At 50.5% G+C, this 22836-nt stretch overlaps 1 protein-coding gene across 1 annotated transcript in view; it reads right to left on the bottom strand.

The window, feature by feature from the left end:
• Window positions 1-2814: 2814 nt before the first annotated feature.
• The window catches only part of LRRC20 (leucine rich repeat containing 20), a 72024-nt gene continuing 52002 nt past the window's right edge, over window positions 2815-22836 (bottom strand). The window contains exon 5 of the mRNA XM_068982806.1: window positions 2815-2969. Within this exon, the coding sequence (XP_068838907.1) occupies window positions 2815-2969 (155 nt within the window). The remainder of the gene's footprint in view (window positions 2970-22836) is intronic.

Genomic DNA, 22836 nt, shown 5'->3' with positions numbered 1-22836 from the left:
AGAACTCTGGACCCTAAGAAATGAACCACTAAGGGTATAATTTCTGGCATCAGTCAGGGAGAAATGGCAAGAGGGGCACAGTGGGCCCCTTCATCCTTCTGCAGGTACCAGGTCCCCCAGACTGATGTTTAGACCTCCGCAGCCACACAGTGTCAGGGCAGGCATCAACTCTGTCTGCCTGTGCCTCCACCCACTGTGAATATTCCAAGCTGCAAGCTGCTTTACCCCATAATTTCAATCAAAGGGGCAGCCCCCAGACTGATGTTTAGACCTCTGCAGCCACACAGTGTCAGGGCAGGCATCAACTCTGCCTGCCTGTGCCTCCGCCCACTGTGAATATTCCAAGCCGCAAGCTGCTTTACCCCATAACTTCAATCAAAGGGGCAGCCCCTCCTCTTTGCCGGTGAATGGGGTCACCACCCAGGCCACGTGAGATCTGTGCCATGAGAATGAATCAAACACCAACAGGCAGATGAAACCAAAGCATTCTTTATTGCAGACGGAAGCAAAGGGCTCACTCACACAGTGGGCTTTGATTTGGGGCCTTCTCTGACTGCCCAAGCTTTCCCAGCAGGCATGGGCAAACTCTCCAAGCAGAGTAGAAAACAGCTTCCAGAAGCCACCCTGTCTAAGGGCCTTAGGTGACGACCTGGGGAAGCAGCAGAGGTTACCCAGGGAGGCCAAGCAAAGCCAGCTCTCCTCTCCTGGTGCCTTTGGGTCAGTCCCTTTACTGGGAGCACCATGCAGCCTCTGGAAAGATCAAAGGGGCCCAGGGTCTCTGGGGGCGGGTTTAGGGGGGCATAAGCAGACTCAGACTCCACCAGTGGTGCAGAGGGAGCGCCGAGAACCTTCACCCTCTACTCTGAGAATGTCCCCAGGATCGCCCCAGGCCCCTGCTTGTGGGAATCAGCCGGCGATCTTCTGAAATGCAGTTTCTGGTTCCAGAAGTCTAGAATGGGGCCTGGGATTCTGGATTTCTATTGAGCTCCCATGGATGCCAACTCTGCAGGCATCCCCACAGACCACACTAGAGCTGCAAGGCTCTGGCCGTACAGTGTCTTCCTCCATATCAGAAAAGTGCACCCCTTCTTTGACAAGGAAAACCCCACTCCAGGACACAGTCTAGGGTATCCCAACCAGCCTGGGCTGGACTGCAGGCCTGCTCACTTGTCCCTACTGTCCACTGCTGAACTCCGAAGCCCTAGAAGATCCCATTTCAGCCTTCTCAACCTGAAAACACTTTCCCCCAGAGCTTCACCAACCAGGCCTTGGAAGATGAGCAGAGCAAACACTGATCACTCAGCAATGGGCCAACAGTGGCCCAACCAGTCAGCCTCTTGCCAAGACCGAAGGTCTGGGCAGGGGCAGGCTGTGGAGCCGGGGAAGGGGAGTGGGCCTGGGAGCATTCTGAGAAAGAGTTAGTGCTCTGAGCAGTGGTCTGAGCTCTGAACAGCCTAACCTCAGGACAGGAAGAGGGCCACTAGTCCACAGATGTAGGAGCTGGGTAGTCTGGCTTGCTGCAAGTCCTGAGGCCTCCGCTGTCTCCTGTAGACCAGGCCAGGTGGGTTCTGGGCTCTGAGTCTGCTAGCTCCACAGATGAGAAGGTGGGAGGTAGATATATCTGGGGATCACGGGGTCAGCAGTTGTCCAAACCACAGGTGTGGTCAGGAAGCCAGAGCCCCAGGCCCCATGGAGGGACCAGTTGCCCATTTGAAAGGTGCTGTCCCAGCGTTAGCACTGAAAGTCCCATGTCCCAGGAAACCCCTCAGTCCCAGGCAAACAGAGATGGCTGGTCACACAATTACCTGGCCACACCCTAGACTCCAGATCGAGGGCCTAGAGATGACTAGGTCATCAGGGCTCTGGGTGGTGGCAGCCTGGGAACCGGCTGGTCACAAATCCAGTGGTCCATGGTGCCTTCTGCCCCAACGTGGACCAATGACAAGGCAGTCAGCCAACTGTCTGAGGGCGGCTGTGTTGGTGGCACAGGTGCAAAGGGCTGTGTTGCTCTCTGGGTCGCCGTTCCTGCAGCAGGACTGATGCCAGGCAAACCTGGTCACCACGGGGGAGGGATGGAGCAGTCTGGACTTCCAGCCCCACTGATTTCTTAGTCATGGGGAAGCACAGAGCCTACTTGATATGCCTCCGCAGGTCCGTGGGCCCCTACACAAACATTCTCAGCCGTGCCACAGCGTTGGGCCACACTCTCTCTGCAGCTTTCCTGTGACTCCTAGCTCCAGTTCGCGCCAATCCAGGGGCCCAGAGGGCTGAGGACGGGGCACAGTGGAGGGCCTCATCCAGGTCGGTCCTCAGGAAACAATAAACAGATGGAGGTTGTCTTCCATCACTCTCAGGGCAGCTGCTGGCTCTCAGCACTAGAAACAAGGCCTCAAACCCACAAGGACCCGGAAAGTGTGCAGCAATGCTCATCCATGGGCCCAGAAGGTACTGATGACTTGAAGGTAACTTGGAGGTATGTGTTCTGCCAGAAGCCTTCAAGGAGCCAAAAGGAGGCAAAAGCCCCTGCCATTGCCCCCTTTCTCAAATTGTAAGGCTCAGAGGACCTGCCCAGCTTTGCGTGCGGGGAGTCTGGGCTCCAAGCCCCTCCTTGCCTCCTCCCTCCAGGTACTCCAGGGCCCACTACTGCTCTGCGCTATCTACCCGGGACCGCCGCACCCTCCCACCACGCGCTACTCAGCCCGCCCGCCCCCAGCCCCCCAAGCTTGGCCTCACACAGGCCCATGGGACTCCCTCCTCTAGGGCGCCAGGCCAGGTGGCCTCTGTCCCTTGCCGGGTGGGCATGAGGAGGCAGGCCTAGGGTGGGGGGGCCCGGGCGCCCTCTGGAGACATGAGCATGTCGAACTTGATGAGCGGTGGGGCGATGACGCGCACCTCGGCGTTCAGCGGGTTGAAGCGCAGGTTGATGAGGTGCAAGGCAGGCATGGCAGCCAGCTTCTCCACGGGCACATCTGTCAGGGAGAAAGGGACAGGTTAGGGGGTTGGGAACACGTGGGCAGAGAAGAAGGATGCTGGATTCACTCACTGTATGTGGGCTCAGTGCCTGGCCAGCCCCGTGTGAGGGGCCACTGGGACCCACCAGGGAGATACAACCACAGGCAGGAAAAGCATCCTATTAAACAGGATTACCACTTATCCCAGCCATGCCACTCCTGAGTGGAACTCACCAATTGCTAATAGGTACTCAAAATACTTGTGTACATGTGTTCACGGCAGCACTATTCACAATAGCCAGTGTCCACCAACGATGAACGGATAAACAAAATGGATAGACAAACCACGGAATATTAGCTTGACACAGGCTACAGCATAGATGAGCCTGAAAAACGTTCTGCTGAATGAAAGAAGCCAGACGCAAGAGGTCACAGAGTACATGACTCTACTCTTATGAAATGTCCAGAAGAGGCAAAACCACAGGGACGGAAAGCACATTAGTGGTTGCCAGGGACTGGGGGAGAAAGGATTGGAGAGGGGCTGCTTAATGGGTGCAGGGCCTCCTTTGGGGCGAGAAAGTATTTTGGAACTAGACAGAGCTGACAGTTGCAGAGCAGTGTCAATGGATCAAATGCCGCTGAACTGTACATTTTAAAATTGTTAATTTTAATCACATTTTCTTTACAGCTATACTAAAACTTGGTACATTTACAGTTCCTCACACCTAAACTTTAGGATCCCTCAGTCTCTGGTTCAAGTCCCAGGTCAGCCACATAACAGCTGTGTGCCTAAAGCAAATTACTACATTTCATGTCATATATATGGAAAAGACAGAAACTCTACTTTGAAAAGATGCATGTACCGTAATGTTCAGAGTAGCACTATTTACAATAGCCAGGACATGGACGCGACCTAAGTGTCCATCAACAGAAGAACAGATAAAGATGTTGTGTGTGACATGATGGAATACTACTCAGCCATGAAAAAACAATGAAATAATGTCATTTGTAGCAACACAGACGGACCTAAAGAATAATCTACTGAATGAAGTTAGTCAGAGAGAAACAGACAAATACCATATATCATTTATGTGTGGAATCTAAAATCTAATACAAATTAAGTTATTTACAAAACAGAAACAGCCTCACAGACGTATAAAGCACATTCATGGTTATCCCAGGGGAAAGGCAGGGTGTGTGTGTGCGCGCTCAGTCGTGTTCAACTTTGCAACCCCATGAACTGTAGCCCGCCAGGGTCCTCTGTCCATGGGATTTTCCAGTCAAGAATACCAGAGTGGGTTGCCATTTCCTTCTCCAGGGGAATCTTCCTGACCCAGGGACTGAACCCTAGTCTCCTGTGTCTCCTGCACTGGCACTGGATTCTTTACCACCAAGCCACCTGGGAATCCCAAGGCAGAGTAGAGGAGCGATAAGTTAGGAGTATGGGATTAACAGATCCACGCCACTATCTATAAAAAAATAACAAGGACTTACTATATAGCATAGGGAGCTAAGCCCAATATCTTGCAATAATCTATGTGGGTCCCATCACTTCATGGGAAATAGATGGGGAAACAATGGAAAGTGTCAGACTTTATTTTTGGGGGCTCCAAAATCACTGCAGATGGTGATTGCAGCCATGAAATTAAAAGACGCTTACTCCTTGGAAGAAAAGTTATGACCAACCTAGATAGTATATTCAAAAGCAGAGACCTTACTTTGCCGACTAAAGTCCATCTAGTCAAGGCTATGGTTTTTCCTGTGGTCATGTATGGATGTGAGAGTTGGACTGTGAAGAAGGCAGAGCGCCGAAGAGTTGATGCTTTTGAACTGTGGTGTTGGAGAAGACTCTTGAGAGTCCCTTGGACTGCAAGGAGATCCAACCAGTCCATTCTAAAGGAGATCAGGCCTGGGATTTCTTTAGAGGGAATGATGCTGAAGCTGAAACTCCAGTACTTTGGCCACCTCATGTGAAGAGTTGACTCATTGGAAAAGACTCTGATGCTGGGAGGGATTGGGGGCAGGAGGAGAAGGGAACGACGGAGGATGAGATGGCTGGATGGGATCACTGACTCGACGGACATGAGTCTGAGTGAATTCCGGGAGATGGTGATGGACAGGGAGGCCTGGCGTGCTGCGATTCATGGGGTTGCAAAGAGTCGGACACGACTGAGCGACTGAAGTGAAATGAACTGAACTGAACTGAAGAAACCTGAAAAAAGTACACATGTATAGCTGAGTCACTTCACTATATACCTAAAACTATACTTTAATTAAAAAATAATAAAATGAACTTGCTATCAGGACAATAACAGTATATACCTCACACAGTTGTTTAAGGATTAAAGAGAATATCTGTGCCGTCATTCCTCAGAGACACTGCGGGTTTGGTTCTAGCCCACTGCAACAAAGTGAATATCTCAACAAAGGGAGTCATCTGAATATTTTGGTTTCCCAGTGCATATAAAAGTTGTTACCTTACCCTGTAGTCTATTAAATATGCAATAGCATTATGTCTAAAAGTATATACACGTACCTTAATTTTAAAATATTTATTGCTAAAAAAAAATGTTCCCCATCATCTGAGCCTTCAGCAAGTCACAATCTTTTTGTGGTAGTAACGTCAAAAACATCACTGATCACAGGTCACAGGAGTTTGCTCTCCCTCCGGTACCTTGGAGTGACTGGCTCTGAGCTCCCTGGGGACTGGCTCTATCAATTAGACCAAGGGTCTAGTGCTGGAGGTAGGAGAAATTCTTAACCTCCTAAGAGTAGAGTCTTTTCTTTGTCCTTGAATCCCTGGGGCCAAACACCATTGGTGGTACATAGACATGGTGGGCACAAAAACATGTTCTGGGCAGCTGGCAGGGAGTTACTAGGGTGGGTCATGGCCGGGAGCTGGGTTCCAAGCAAGACTGGCTAGAGGGCTGCCAGGGGGGCTCCATTTGACAGACAGGAACCTACATGACAAATGAGAGGACAGGAGCCATGAAGGAGGTGATGGGGAAGGGACCCAGAGCCCAAGGCAAACATGGAGGCTCAGTTAGGGAAAGAAGCAGAGATAAGGCATTTCCAGATCACTAGGTTGTAAGCAAACGCTGTTCCTGGGAATGGAGAAAAAGCAAGATCAACTGCTATCAATGCCCACTCAGCTTCTGCTTTCTCTGGAGCACATCTGCATGCTAATGTCACATTACCCAGCTGCTAGCAGCCTGATCCTCTATGCTCCTTACTGGGTGGGGGAGGGGGGTGCAGGACTGGGTGGGGGAGGGAGGTGCAGGAGTGGGAGCCAAAGGAAGGGGCTGCCTGTGGAATTCCTTGTCTCTCTTCATGTACAGTGAGCTCCCAAGTGCCCTACCAACAATGGCTGGGAAGAGAAGGACTAATGACTTAGAAGCTTCCCCTTCTCTGTATTAGCACACCAGCTTTGTAAAAGCCATGGCCGACAGCACACCCAGCAGCTGGGTATGCAGGACAGGTATCACCTCCTCTGCCCCTGATGGCCCAGATGAGAAAATCCTCTTGCCTTGGGCTCTTAAGAAGTCAGTTCATGGACCGCCCTGGTGGCACAGTGGATAAGAATCTGCCTGTCAAGGCAGGGGACACAGGTTCCATCTCTGGTCCAGGAAGATTCCATATGCCTTGGAGCAACTAAGCCCCATGTGCCAAAACTACTGAACTTGTGCTCTAGAGCTGCAACTACTGAGCCCCCCCACCCTAGAGCCTGTGCTCTGCAACAAGAGAAGCCACTGTAATGAGAAGCTCACGCACTGCAAGGAAGAGCTGCCCCCGCTCACCACAATTAGTGAAAACCCGCACACAGCAACGAAAGACTTGGAGCAGCCAATAACAAAGAAATAAATAATTTTCTTTTAAGAGTCAGGTCATCAGTGCAAGTTCGAGGCATGAAGCAGGGCACTCAAAGCTGGTGCTCTGGGACAATACAGAAGGATGGGGTGGGGAGGGAGGTGGGGGGGGACACTCAGGATAGGGAGACACGTGCACTCATGGATGATTCACGTCGATGTATAGCAATAATCACCACAATACTGTAAAGAAGTTATCCTCCAATTAAAATTAATTAATTTTTTAAAAAACTCAGGTCATTTCACAGAGTATTTACCATTATATCCCAGGTGACACAGGAGATAATCAAGGCCCAGGGAGGTTAACACATTGTTATTAATAAAATAGGTCCCAGAAAAGAGGCTGTTTCTGGGAACTGATATTTGAGGCCCTGCACTAGATGGTCCTTCATAGTGACCCATTTGGCAGGTAAGGAAACTGAACCATAGATTCTCTATGCTGACAATGATTCTCTGACTCTGCTCTAGCTCCCTCGGATTTTTCAACTAGGCCTGACTTTTGGATTTCAGTGTTCATCGGTCATGTTCAATGTTAGCAAGAATTCTGCTAAGTTGGTTGAGCCAGAAAGTTTCACTCTCAATATCTAATCAGGTTCCCCATTGTCTACCATGCCCTAAGTGATGTCTGTTCACTGTGGCCTGCCTTCAAGCAAGAACTAGGGGTTGCTAAGGACTTTTCTCTCTCTGAACTATATGACTCCTCCATCCTATAGCTAGGGAGGCCTGCGGATTGCAAAGTGGCCAGTGTGCCTGAGATGGGGAGGAGGGTCTCCCTGTGATGCCCCTGCCAAGGTTTGCTGGGCATGGCATGAAGACCTGCTGCAGCCCAGTGTTACAGCAAATTGCATGACTCCAGGCCTAGAGAGAGCAGCGCTCCCTGAGTTTTCAGCGCTCCCTGAGTTCTCAGCCTGTCATTTCCAAGTACTACCCACAGAGTTGGCCTCTTCAGAGTCTTCGGTGTTCTCCAAATGGCTCTGCTGGAGGAGAGTGATGCCGTGGGATTAACTGTATCTCTTTCCCCTGATTTAACCATGAAGGTCATTTCAGCAGCTTAGAGGAAGAAGTAATGGGGCCAACAGACTGTGTTAAAGCTGGCAGAATCAACAACTGGCCTAGCCAAGCTAGCAAACAATAAGCCCAAGAGGCAAATGGAGAGTTTCTGGATAAAGCACAAAGGAGAACATTCAGTCTTCAAGCATCCTAAGAAGAAAGGGATGCGGCTAGAGGGTGAAGGGGAGGATATGAAATGATCTGCATTTTGTGGGTGGTAAAACTGAGGCTTAGAGAGGTTACATAAGCTCCCTAGGGCTACATGGTATATTGGTATCATGCTGCTAACAGAAGCCAGATCCTCGGACTTTGGCACACCTGGAGAGGAAGAAGAGCCCCAGCCCACGCCTCCCAGGGGGCATACCCTCATCCCCATTCACTGAGTCTTGTGGATCCTCATATTCCAGCTCAAAGGCCCCCTCCTCTGTCACTCTCTCTGGTCCCCATCCACACTCCTGTACCACTTTATAGGAGAACACACCTTACATCACACTCTGGGACTATGTTCAGGCTCTAAGTACAGTACCTGGCTGGCACAGTGCCCACAGGTGCTCAATAGCTATTTGTTGGATGCATGAATGAATGAATAAATGACTGAACGTTTTACCTCTTAAACTAGATCATAAGTTCCTAGTTAAAACCAACTTGCCTGGGCACACTGTGGACCCACCATCAACACCATAGGATTAAACAACTCTAACTTCAGTACTTTCCAGAGTTGGGACCCTTCCTCTGACCTGACCCACTCTGGGCACTTTTGCTAGTCAGGGCCAGGCCTGTGGGGGTCAAGGTTGTGATAGGTTACTAGTTCTTTAGCACAATAATCCAATTTAGAAAATGAGAAGATATTGATGAGCAGAAATAAAATCATCCATGTTTCACCATGTAGAACCAATTACTTATTGTGAGGTATATGGCCTTACCAACTTTTTTACACGTTTGTGTGTGTATGTATGTTTGTTCACAACTATGTTTCAAAAATGGCCTCCTAGGTACTATGCCATAACATAGCTTTTCTTGATGACATACTGTAAACATCCTTTCAGGTTACAAGTCAGTGACAGTACTATGGCCACTTGGTGGTCCAAAGAATGGAGCGATCACACTTTGGCTCACGTTTCTACTGTTAAAGACATTCAGGTTGTCTCCAACTTTTATTATTCCAGAAAATGAGAGATGACTCCAACCCTCTTTCCACGGCAGACAGCCCTCCCAGACTCCTGCTTATGTCTGTGGAAGCTTAAAATAATCAATAATAGCAGCATCAGAATGGACAGCATTTAGAGAAAATTACTTCTCCAAGGTTAGCTTGAATTCTCTTCACTAATCATTGGCACTATTGACTGGCAACCTTGTTTCATGCCAGGGGCACAAGCTAGACACAAGATGATAAAAATGATCCCTCCACAGCATGATTCTTCATATGTGTGGCGCTTCAGGTCTAAAAGGATGCCGACAGGAGGAGTCTGGGCCCAGGGAAGTGGCGATGGTTACTGAGTGAGCTCCATAAGTCATAGTGGAGGCCAGTGGGACTTCTGATTCCCACTTTGGGTGCAGCTGAGCCGCTCTGGTCCCTTCCGGAATTGGGATCAGAGGCTCCCCAGCCTGATGGCCTAGGGCCCCAGTCCACCAGTGTTCTTGGCAGCTTAGACACAAATCATGGTGCCCTGTGGGCTGCCCAGGCTGGATCAACACTGTAAGCAACACTTACACATAGCTGGCAGTCTCGCTCCTGATTCAGAAGATAACCCTTCCAGCCAGAATGCCTGAATTTTCAGGATTTTTTCAGCATATCTGCCTCAATCCCCAAGGAATCCCAAGCAGTGAGTAGGGAGCCTGATGCCTCCTTCAGTGGGACCTGGGATGCTGGGTAAAGATGCAGGGGCAGCACCCCAGTCCTGGGCTTTAGGCTGGTGGGCAGCACATGGGGGCTATCTTAGTCTCCCTGGGGTGGGGGGCGCCCACAGACACATTCATGCTTGAGAATCCAGGTTGGCCTGGCAGCCAGAGCTGTCCCCATACCTCAGCCCTGACACAGCTCCTGGTGCCTGGAGCCTGCAACAACTACGATCAAGGATACCGAGCTTCCGGCCCCATTTGAAATGCCACAGGACACAAGCAGGCAAACTATGGTGAACTGGTGGGATGGAGAATCGTGCCTGTAACAAGGAGGCTCCCGGGGTACACTCACAGCCAGGGCTGTCCCTTCAGAGGACCGGGTGGGGGCCGTGACTGAGTCTCCTCCACCCCATGGAGCACTGGGCTGAGCCCTGGGTGGGTGGGGTGGGCGCGGCACAGGGAGAAAGCTGAAGCTGCCCCTGCGCTCAGGCAGCACAGGCGACACTGCATGCACACGACAGTCCTTCAGGCCGAGTCCCGCAGGGCAGGCCGAGTGCGGGCGGTTCCAGGTCCTCTGGTGAAGAGAGGCCATGTGGGGGAGAGGACGCGGCAGAGATTCGGGCCCTGACCTCAGATCTGCCACTTGGAGTTGTGCAACCTCAGGTGGGCCCCTAACCTGTCCGAACCCCAACCTCTCATCTTTAAACGGTCCTCTGCCTCATGAGGCTACAGAGGCCCCCAGAAGGGACCAGACAGTGCTCCCCAAGAAGGTGCAGAGAGCATGGCAGGCACCCCATCAAAAGGATGGGGAGCACAGTGTTCTAAGGAATCCACCAATGAACCTGGAGACACTATGTTTCCCTAAGGGCAAGTTTCCGGGGAAAGAAAACAAAGGATAAAAGCCCCACTGCGATTCCCTCCTCCTCATCGCAGGCTGGCCAGCAAGGTGGGCCCGTGGGCTTCTAGTGCGGCTGCCTGCCAGAGGCACTCCCCAGCCCAGATGTGATATGCAGTCAAAGCCAGGCCATAACGATTCTCCTCAGAAATGACGCGGCTGGGACTTCGCTGGAGCTAGTGGTCAAGACTGTTCCCAGTGAAGGGGGGGTGGGTTCGACCCCTGGTCAGGGAACTAGGATTCCGCATGCCGGAAACTGTGTCCAAAATAAATAAACAAGAAATTAAAAATAAATAACATAGTCCTATTTCTGGCTGCTCTGGAAACAGCCAATCAAGTAACTCAGATTGCCTGGCCCAAGCCTGGCAATTTGTCTTCCAGGGCAGATTTCCCCTTTTGCCCTCCTGTGTCCCTCCCCCTCCCCACTGGAGTCCCTGCACCGGCCCACCCCAACCCCTCTGCTCCTCCAACTGTTTCAGTTAGAAGCACTGGGAGGGCCTCAGGAAACAATGGCAGTTTGGCTGTGGCTTCCCATTAAGTGTCTGCCAGTCTCTCCCTTGCAGCTGGAGGATGGAGGACAAGAGCCGCCTCATGTATTGTGTATACACCAAGAGTCTGGAAGTGAGGGGTAAAGGACATGTGGGATAGAAAAGGAATGGCCTCCTGAAAGCTCTTCTCCTGGGTTGGGGCGGACGTGTGAATGACTCCTTTGTGGGTCCTTTGTAAATCCTCTCCATGCTCAGAACCTAAGCTTACTGCTACCAATTTTACAACTCTTGCTGCTCAGACTTAAGATCATTGTCAGCGAAATCAGACCTTCTTTATAAACTGGAAAAATAAGAAGAAACGCTCTTAAGATAAGCACTAGGTGGGAATGAGTAAGGGAGGGCCTCACCAGGGAAACCAGCTTCTAGAAAACAAAATGAGTTAAAGGTGGTGGTGGAGGGGAAATGGGAGGGGAGGGAGGGCAACAACAAGTTAGTGATGTGCTGGTTAAGGTTTTACACTCCACTTCCTGGAGGGAAACATCCCTGATCTGCGGAATTCGCTAAGGTTTTCTTTTTTATTTATTTTTTTGGTTGTATTAGACAGTGGGATGGCAACCCACTCCAGTGTTCTTGCCTGGAGAATTCCATGGACAGAGGAGCCTGGCAGGCTACATACAGTCCATGGAGTCTCAAAGAGTCAGACACGACTGAGAGACTAACACACAGTGGGATCTTAGTTCCCTGACCAGGGATTGAACCCAGGCCCCCAGCAGCAAAAGCCCTGAGTGCTAACCACTGGACCACCAGGGAATTCCCAGAATTTGCCCATTTTTTCACGGTATAAATATTCCTACCATGGTCAATTTCAAGCTATCACGGTGAGGCCATTGAACTTGAGTGAGCATGTCCAGTACTGGGGAGCCAAGTCAAGCAGCCCACCCAGGCAGGACCACAGGCTCCCGAGCACAAGGTGCCAGAGCTCAGGCCCATTCCTGTCTACTTACACTATGATTCTTTGGAATAAACCTGAACTTTGGGAACTGGCCCACAGTTTTGCTATCTACATGTTCTCAGTTGCCTTTGGTTCATTTATAAATGAAAACGCTAGGTGTGTGACAAGGAAATCAGGAGGGGTGGTTTGTGGGCCAGCAGAGCACCATGCCCAGGGTCCCGTAGGGTCAGGGGTAAAAGAGGCCAACAGGCAAGTCCACAGAGCTCACCTCTGTCACCTTCCCACCCAACTGTCAGCTCTCATGGCTGGGCTGATTGCTCTTCTCATCCTGATGTAGCTAAGCATGCACGTGTGTGCACACACACAACTGACATAGGGAGGAGAAGGAAGGAGGTTATAGTTTCTCGAGGGATGGAATGTTTGTTGTTGGAAGGTTCCGGTTTAGCTCAGTGATTCTACCTTGCCTGCACATTGGAATCACTGGGGAGCTTTAAAAAAAAAAAATCATCAAGCCCCAAACCCTCCATCAGAGATTCTGACTTAACTGGCATGGGGTATGGCTGGGACACAGGTATTTTGAAATCTCCCGGGTGATTTGAATGCAGAGCTAGTTTGAGTACCACTGGTCTTCCCGGTGAGGCTTAATGAGAGAATCTGGTGAAAACATCCGTCTAGCACTTCCATCTGCTCCAATGTGTGGGGTGGAGCCGCCAAGAGCCAGGCTGATTGTCTTAACTCATGGCTTAGGAAATCCTGCCTCATTACCTTACCCCTGTTCTCTCCACCCCAAGAGAATTTTCCTCCAACAAAGTTCTGTGCTTCAGCCATAGTTTCCGGTGGCTTTCAATCTCCCTCCAGCTATACTCCCTCTTCTTATGCAAAGCACTGTTCTCAACAGCTGGGGTTCTGGAGAGACTGTCTGGGCTGGGATTCTGGTTTTGTCCAGGCAGCATGACCTTGGCCAAGTTGCTTAACTTCCCTGAGCCTTGGTTTCCTCACCTGGGGAGAATAATAGTACCCGCCTCGTAAGGGAAAAATTGAAGGCAAAAGGAGAAGGGTGCAGAAGAGGATGAAATGGTTAAATAGCATCACTGATTCGACGGACATGAAGTTGAGCAAACTCCGGGAGATAGTGAAGGACAGAGGAGACTGGCGTGCTGTGGTCCATGGGGTTGCAAAGAGTCAGACATGAACTAGCAACTAAGCAACAACAACATGAGGCTGTTGCCCACATTAAACAAAAGCACACTTGAAATTGCTTAGAGAAGATCCAGATGTAAAGTAAACAGTCACTAAGTATCAGCCAGGGTAGCTGACATGCCACGAGCCCCGCAAGAACAGGGAGTGTGCTTTGTCCATCTCCATCTCCAGCACAGTGCCTAGCGCAGAGCATGCTGCTCAATCAAAAAACAGCTGGTGAATGAACATTTCTCCAATACCTAAATCTGTGTCTGTGCCCCTGGGAGCCTCTTACTCCCTGAATAAGATCCTTGCAAGGCTGAGTTCTGAGTCAGAGCATTTGGGCCGCTATCCAGCACTCTGGACAGAGACGGGGACAGCCCGTCTCTTAGACTGGCTTGTCTAAGGCAGCATGGAATTGCTTTGTTTTAAGCAGATGACACCACCCTTATGGCAGAAAGTGAAAGGAACTTAAAAGCCTCTTGATGAAAGTGAAAGAGGAGAGTGAAAAAGTTGGCTTAAAGCTGAACATTCAGAAAATGAAGATCATGGCATCTAGTCCCATCACTTCATTGCAAATAGATGGGGAAACAGTGGAAACAGTGTCAGACTTTTTTTTTTTTTTTGGCTCCAAAATCACTGCAGATGGTGATTGCAGCCATGAAATTAAAAGATGCTTACTCCTTGGAAGAAAAGTTATGAGCAACCTAGATAGCATATTGAAAAGCAGAGACATTACTCTGCCAACAAAGGTCCATCTAATCAAGGCTATGGTTTTTCCAGTAGTCATGTATAGATGTGAGAGTTGGACTGTGAAGAAAGCTGAGCACCGAAGAATTGATGGTTTTGAAGTGTGGTGTTGGACAAGACTCTTGAGAGTCCCTTGGACTGCAAGGAGATCCAACCAGTCCATTCTAAAAGAGATCAGTCCTGGGTATTCTTTGGAATAACTGATGCTAAAGCTGAAACTCCAATACTTTGGCCACCTCATGCGAAGAGTTGACTCACTGGAAAAGACTCTGATGCTGGGAGGGATTGGAGGCAGGAGGACGACGGAGGATGAGATGGCTGGATGGCATCACTGACTCAATGGACATGAATTTGAGTGAACCCCAGGAGTTGGCGATGGACAGGGAAGCCTGGCGTGCTGCGATTCATGGGGTCACAAAGAGCTGGACATGACTGAGCAACTGAACTGAACTGAAGCAAATGTCAGAGAACTTTTCTTGCTCTTCTCTTGTGTGCTACCATCAGAGCATCACGAGCATCCTGGATAATTGGAGGTTCTGGGTAATCAAGGTTTTACCACTCACTGGTTGGCACAGGGAATGCCATTTGGGCAGAGACTTGGCTTGCTAATTCCCTCCAGGCAGACACACGTGGGCAGGAGCTGCAACAAGAGCTTCCCTCCCTTCCACGTCTGAGGGCCAAGTCTAATTGATGTTGAAGACTGTTTGTTTACTCCCAGCTTCTCCCTCAAGAGGCTCCACAGCCAGCAAGCACTCCTACACTGTGTCTAACGATGGCTTCACAATCGATGCGTGCACTGACTGCTCACTGCTCGTGGGGTATGCGGCAGCACTCTGCTGATGCTGGACAAGGGCATACTGGGCAGAGGGCATGAGTCCACTGTGCCACACAGACAGCTGCCACCTTGGAGGGTGAATTCTCTTCTCCTGGGCACTGTAACACTTAGTGCCTGGTGCAAGGGGTAGGGCAAGGCTCAGACTGTTGTAGGCTCAGGGGCGGGGGGATTTCAAACTCAGTGCCCAGGGTTCTTTCCATTTCCCCTCAGACAGGCTTAGAGCCCAAGAACCAGGGGCAGGAGGATAGTGTCAGGGATTTGACATTGTCTTCCCAGACCCTCTCTGCTTTGACATGTCTTAAGGGTTAACAGGGCTTCCCTGGTGGCTCAGAGAGTAAAGAATTCGCCTGCAATGCAGGAGACCCAGGTTCAACGCCTGGGTCAGAAAGAGCCTCTGGAGAAGGGAATGACAACCCACTCCAGTATTCTTGCCTGGAGAATTCCAAGGACAGAGAAGCCTGGCAGGCCATAGTCTATGGGGTCGCAAAGAGTCTAACACGACCAAGCGGCTAACAACACACACACACACACGCACACGCAGACATTAACAGCCTTCTCTGGCACGCAGGAAGCTAGAGGAAGTGTGCTTGCCAATTAGCTCCTTGTAAATACCAGCTAAAAGCCCTCGTAGTGTGTCTCCTTGCAGGGAGAGCTCCTTTCTCTGCCACCACAGGGATCATGCCAGGGCTGAGCAAGGCCAGTGTAAGAAAACTCTCTCCCTGTGACCTGGCCAACAGCGTCCTGGTGCTACCAGACCAGTGAACCTGCACACGCTTCTCTGGGTGCCACCTACACCCTCCACTCCCATCACATGTAGACCTGGCAAGTTCTGGAACACCCAGAGGTGGGCCCAGGAGTGCCAAAGACCTGGGTTCAAATCCTGCCTCCACCACACCCCTGTGCAAGCTGTTTAATCTCTCTGAGCCTGTCTCTTAGCTGTCAAGCAAAGGTAACACCTCCTATCCAGAAGAGAGGCCTGAGCAAATTATAGGAGAATTACAGAAGAGCAGTGTCAAGCAGCCATGGCTGTTAGATTTTGAAATCGGTGCGATTTTATCTTTTTTAGATCAAATAGAACATTAGTTCCACTTCTGCTTTTCTAGGGTTTCCTCTATTTACAAACCGTTTCCTGGACTCTTATAAAAGAAGTCGCCTTTTGTCCCCCGAGAGGCACAGAAAGGCTGGGACCAAAAGGATTGGGTCCCACTCACTCCTGCTCCCCAGGAAGCCCTTCCCTGCTCAGCCACTACGTGGCCCTCTCACTTAGCACGTGGTACTCAGTGCTTGTGGCTCATCTCCCCACCCCCTCGAGAGTTCCCAGAACAAACAGAGCCTGCAGAACCTCCCACTAAGGGGCAGCCTGGTAGAGCCTCAGAGTCAAATAAAGCCATGCCTCTCTGCTCCTGTGATGCTGATCAACTAATTCTGTGAAATGGGGTGAAGCTGGCATACTGACATCAATGCAGGGGGAGGGCGATCCTGAGGCCCTAGTGGGCACCTGTGCCCTAGGCTAAGGGAGGACACTCTGGAGACTCTCTTCTATTGATGGAGACCAGAGTGAAGCTGTGCTTCCCTGCAGGAATCTGCCTCTTCCCGCCACCACCTTCCCAGAGAAGGGAGAAGTTACTGCGACAGAGGGCCTGGGCCCCAAGAGATACATTGGGCCATGGCAGGCGTGTAGGTGTCCCCTTGGGCCAGGAGTGCTCCCTCCAAGGCTCCACGGTGCCCCCCACCCTCATCCTTGTATCCCAGGGGATGAGGGTCCTGTACTTTGTGGAAACCTTATGTTTGAGGGCTGGCACCATGGCCCAGATAAACTGTGATGGAAGACTGCGAGTCAGGGGTGGGGGTTGTGAAGTGTGAAAGGAAGAACCAGTTGCAATAGATGATTCAGGATGCAGAGTGGGTTGTACCAGGCACTAGCTGGATAGATGTGAGGAAAGGAGAGAATGATAGAGACATCAGTTGCACAGAGATCCTCAATCAACACACCACTGCCTCGCCCACGGCACGTGTTAGAAAGGCAGATTCCGGGGTCCCATCCACACAAAATCTGATGTGGTGGGTCTGAGAGGAGGCTCAGGAGTCTTCCTTTTTAACAAGCGCTCCAGAGGGATCCAAATGGGGATTTGTGGCAGGTACCCTGAGGAATTCCGTGAGGTTTAAGCAGCATTGTGCCTGGGGGGATGGCAGGGCCAATAAGCACAGTCAGCTGCCCAGAGGTGGCACTGGGGGCTTCAGGAATAAGGTCCTGCTGTGCATAGAAAGCATCTGGGTGTCTTTCTCAGGCGCAGATTATGATTCAGGACATTGGAGGTGAAGCCTGTGTGCGCTCAGTCCCAATAAGTCATGTCCAACTCTTTGCGACCCCATGGACTATAGCCCACCAGGCTCCTCTGTCCATGGAGTTCTCCAGGTAAGAATCCTGGGGTGTGTTGCCATGCCCTCCTTCAGGGGATCTTTCTGATCCAGGGATTGAACTCGATTGAACTCATGTCTCCGACATCTCCTGCACTGCAAGCAGATTCTTTAAACACTGAGCCACGCCCAAGAAAAAGTGTTAGTCACTCCGTCACGTCTGACTCTACAACCATGTAGCCCACCAGGCTCCTCTGTCCATGGTCCTGAATTTCTAACAGGTGATACCCACCCTGCCACTGGGTGACACTTGGAGAAGACAGAGCCTCGACAGGGGTTCTCCAACTTCAGCATGCATCTGCGTCATTTGGAGGCAGGGTCAGTGATTATTCATATAAATTGCTAGGGAGTTCCCTGGTGGTCTGTTGTTGTTGTTCAGGCGCTCAGTCATGTCTGACTCTTTGTGAGTCCTTCAACAACTCCCTGAGCTTGCTCAAACTCATGTCAATTGAATTGGTGATGCCATCTAACCATCTCATCCTCTGTCATCCCCTTCTCCTCCTGCTTTCAGTCTTTCCCAGCACTGGGGTCTTTTCCAATAAGTCAGCTCTTCACATCAGGTGGTGGTCTAGTGGTTAGGATTTAACACTTTCACTGCCATGGCCTGTGTTCAATCCCTGGTCGGGGAAATGAGATCCCACAAGCCACATGGCAATGTCAAAATAAGAAAACAAAATCATTTGCTGTCCACTTCCCTCCCCCAGTTTCTGATTGAGGAGGTCTGGGGAGGGGCCTAAAAATATGTATTTCTATCAAGTTATAAGGTGATGCTGCTGGTCCTGGGACCACCCCCGCCCCCACTGACTCTGAGAACTCTTGGCCTCAAAAGTAAGAAGTGAAACTGTATTGGACAGAATTAAGCAAATGCAGCCAAAAGCATCTCTATGTAATACAGATACAGATGTGCCCCGCTATCCAAAAGCAGAAAGTTCACATAAAAGCTTTTGTAAGCAGAAATGGTATAAAGTGAAGAAACAGTCACCTTAGGACACATCTTGTTTCCCTGAGAGCTCAGCAATGCAGGAGACCCTGGTTTGATTCCTGGGTCGGGAAGATCCCCTGGAGAAGGGAAATGCTACCCACTCCAGTAATCTTGGGCTTTCCATGTGGCTCAGCTGGTAAAGAATCCATCTGCAATGCAGGAGACCTAGGTTCAATTCCTGGGTTGGGAAGATCCCCTGGAGAAGGGAAAGGTTATCCACTCCAGTTTTCTGGCCTGGAGAATTCCATGGACTATATAGTCCATGGGGTTGCAAAGAGTCAGACACAACTGAGCGACTTTCACTTTTACTTACTATAAGACACACAAAATAAATGGAGATAAAGCACAGATGCTCACAGACACAGTTCAAAGCAACGGCGGCTTGATGCTGAGTGGGGATTCCAGGAAGAAGCTTGGCGGGGCCACTCTCCCTGCTCAGGATAGGAGCTTCCTCTATTAACATTTGCTGCAAAATGAATGCTGAATGCTGTTTGCTCTTTTCCTAGTTTTTCATAAAAGTGAAAATCCTTTTCAGATTTCTTTGACTAGTAGAATCAAAGTGAAGTAAACAGGTATAAAGCAAACCTTCAAAAAGCCAAGAATATCTGTACTTTTAAAAGTACCATTGCTCTATTTGTTAAATTCTTAACAAGATTTTCTTTTCCTATGATCTCTTGCCCTCTCTGGAACAGTGAATGCATCAGGTAAAAAACAAAATAAAACAAAAATTTGGTGAACTGAGGGTGACAAAAAGTGAAATTCTAGCTTAGCCAAAACAGTCTCCTATTTAGCAAAATGAAGGTTCTTCAATACTTGGTTTCCCTTCACCCCCACATATTCCAAAAACATGTTGAATTGCTCTGTAGCATCAAGTACTTCCAAGTTCTTAGGCATGAACGCTGCTTCAGCACCCACCTTCAAGCCCTCCATGACAGCTGCTGGGATAGAGCACTGACTCCCTGGCTTTCATAGGATGAGTGACCCATCTTCTTCTCATGTCACCATTCACAGTCAGACTAAATGCTTTCACCACCTCTGAAGCTTCCCCAGGGCTCTCTTGGGAACCCCACCTCACAAGGATAGTTGGATGGCCACCCTCAGCCCTTCTGACCATGTCTGGTCTTTTTCTGGCTGTGCTGAAAGACATGCAGGATTTTAGCTCCCAACCAGGGATCGAACTCATGCCCCCTGCAGTGGAAGCGTGGAGTCATAACCACGAGACCACCAGGGAAGTTCCCTGACCATGTCTTATCTAGCAATTTACTCTCCACTTCCATTCAGACCTCCCCTACTGTCTGCAAGCTGCTTGAGGTCAGGATCTGTATCTCCTTCATCTCTGAAGCCCCTACCTCTGCAGAGACTCTCTCCCCGCAAGCAGTCTTATTTATACACACTCAGAAGTTTCCATATACCTCTTTTTGGTTTGGAAAATACAAGGACCAACCCATATCCCAGAAACCTGTGATGCACTGCTGTTGGAATAAACACTCTAAGCTACAAACCCTTTTCTCTCTCTCAGGAGTGCCTGGAGAAAACAACCATGTCCTGGCAGGCTTGTCTCCAAGGACCCAGGAAGCCTCCCATCCAGATGGGGGCACTTGCGGTGTGTGGGCTGGGAGCCAGCGAGTGCGGGAGGCAGAGTCCTGTCACTTGCACCACTTCCTGCTCATCTGCACCAGGCCCGGACCTGCACTTGGGGGTTAGGACAGAGGCAGAGAAAATGAAAAGACCAGAGGCGGGACTTCTGGACTATGAGCTCAGGCCATGCAGGGTGTGTGAGGTGAGCCGGGGTGGGGATAGAGAGTCAGGGAGCATTGACCCTAGCATCTGCCTGGCTCCATACTCAGGTGAGAGGAGAGCTGAGATCATCCCCTTGGCAGAGGCCCCACTGCCCACCCTCACACCACCCCCAACAACTAGTCGCCAGGAGGATGCCGTGGTGGTGGCCAAGATGGACATAGATGTGGGTGGAGATGGGAGGAGGGAAGAACGTAGCGTAGTTGAGGGACGGGAGCCAGGCCAGCTGAGCACAGACCCCAAGTCGCTGTGGGACAACTCAGAGAAGCAGCTTTTGTTATTTTCTCATTGTGACTCACAGCAAGAAATACATTTTAGGACTTCCCTGGGGGTCCAGGGGTTAAGACTCCATGCTTCCACTGTGGGGGGCATGGGTTTAATCCCTGGTCAGAGAACTAAGATCCCAAAAGCCTTGTGGAGTAGCCAAAAAAAAAAAAAGAAATATATTTTACATCATGACCTAGTACCTATATTTATGCAGGCATATAGTAAAACTGAAATAAAGTCACAAAGCAGTGTGTACCATGCCACAGGTGAGGAAATCCAGCACACGCTGGTCTCACAGCTTACTAGTGGGTCACGGCTGGCAATTCGAAACAATTGGCCCTATTCAGTGTCAGCCATTTCAGAGCCTTCGAGCCTTTGGGATTCCTGCTCTGCACTGTGCTCCCAACCAGCTGCAAGCTGCCTGCATGCAGACACCGCACTCACGCTGGCTCTGGAGATGACAGGACTCGAAGGCCAAGTCACACACAAACCAGAGGACTGTCCGTAGGAGGCAGCAGCAATGAGGCCGTCACATGCCACCCAGATCCTCGACCTGAGGGCCTCCGGCTACCAGTGAGCACCAAGGATGAGCATCCTCCCACCACCCGCAGCTGGACCAGAAAGCAGAGGGCAGTGTCCTTGCCTCTCCCAGCCTGTATATGCTGATGAGGCCCTGTGTCTTCTCTCCTCCATGGACCTGAGCTGAACCTCTCCCCGCATCATGGCACAGAGAGTGCCGGCCAGTGGCACTGTTCAGAAACAAGATGCCACTGCTGGGGACTTTTCTGGTGGTCCAGTGTTAAGACTCGGCGCTCCCAATGCAGGGGGGCCTGGGTTCGATCCCTGGTCAGGGGACTAGATCCTGCATGCTGCAACTAAGAGTTCACAAGCTGCAACTAAAGTCTCAGCATGCCTTGTCTGGAGATCCCACACACTGCAATGAAGACTGAAGATGCTGTGTGCTGCGAGTGAGACCTGGCACAGCCAAATAAATAAATGGAAAAAAATACTAAAATTTAAAAAAAGATGATGCTACTGCTCTTGGAAGCTTCCAGGCCTTCCTGAGGCTGGGCCAGAGGCACCTTTTGAGGAGGTCCCTTCAGATGCACCTGGAGCTTGTTTCAGAGCTGGTTGTTCTCTACTTAACAAACTAAAGCTTTAAGGAGATTCATGCACCTCCAATTTATTTCTTTAGAAAACATTTTTTTTGAAAATCTTCCAATCCCCTCTGAGAGCTCTGAGGGGAAAAATAAGCCACACTGAAAACATCCTAAGTTCCTACCACAATTATCCCAATGAGCTCCTGCGGGAGATCGGCTACAACCAATGAACAGTACAAAGCTATTTCCATAATGAAGGACTGTGCAGCCCTCACCTACTTCACTGTGATTACAGCCCTCCTCCCTCCTACCTGGGCTGCAAAGGCTGTGGCCTGGTCTTCCACCGGTCTGGGAATCAGGAAACCACCCAAGTAACTAGGGTGGGCTGGAGAGAGGTAGAACGTAGAAGTGAGGAGATTCCAGCAAGGAACCACCACTGCCTCCATGTGCCCCTCTCTCCACCTGGTGTGGGGAGAACGCCCAGGGCATCCCACAGTGGAGCAGTCCTGGGATCAGCCAAGCACCTCTAGGAGCCGCTGGGCACTTGGGGAAAACTTGGAGGCAGGGGCATTCCCCAGTCTCCCCATGTCCCCCAGGCCTGGGCAGCAGGAACTGACTGGGAAACACAGCCCAGTGGCTGAAGTCTGTGTTGCCTGGCCAGGTGTACAGTAGACCGTTGACCATGAAGGCGGGGGGAATCTTAGTGCCTCAGTTTCTACGTCTATCAGATGGGATGATCACCCTCTTGTCTTGGGCCTGCACATGAGCATTCTTGGTAAACTGCAAGATGCTTCCATGTGCAGAGTTATTACTGTTGCTCTGTAGAAAGGAAGAGATATGTACACAGAAGAATAAGTCAAAACAGCTGATCTAGGTTCTGGGAGCTGTTGGTGCTAAGGAATGTTGTCAGCCTTGCTGGAGGGGGGAAGATTAGGGGATCTGTCACCCTGTACTTCTCATTTTGGGGAGAGTCATTTCTTATACTATGGCCAGAAGAGATGCCCACTCACCCTGCTCTCCTGCTTGAGGAAAAGCCACCTTCTGGGGCAGGGGTTTGGGGAGAGTCGGAGAACCACCACGTGAAAGCGGAGAAGAAAGCAGAAGCTTAGAGAAGGGATGCAAGTCTTTCAAAGATACAGTCAGGAAGTGAGGAAGCCAATGGCCAATACTTATCCTGACCTGCCTGCCTGCAGCTACCCACCCAGCTCTGGTCTTGACATTAGCCCAAACAAGTAGCCCTTTCTTGGTTACTGCCCCGTTTGGAAAAGCAGCAGACATCAGGAATGCCTCGAAGAACAAAAGGCAGCAGAGGAAGGGCCCAGCAAGAAGGGCCTGGCCGAGAATGAAGAGCTCAGGGCAAGACTCTGGTGATCTGGAAAGTCAAAGTTGCTCAGTTGCATCTGATTCTCTGGGACTCCCTGCGACTCCCTGGACTATACAGTTCAGTTCAGTCGCTTAGTTGTGTCC

This window comes from Capricornis sumatraensis, chromosome 10 (genome assembly GCF_032405125.1).
Source record: "Capricornis sumatraensis isolate serow.1 chromosome 10, serow.2, whole genome shotgun sequence".
NCBI lineage: Eukaryota > Metazoa > Chordata > Mammalia > Artiodactyla > Bovidae > Capricornis > Capricornis sumatraensis.
The sequence above is the reverse complement of the archived record's forward strand: the minus strand, read 5'-3'. Positions and strand labels throughout refer to the sequence as shown.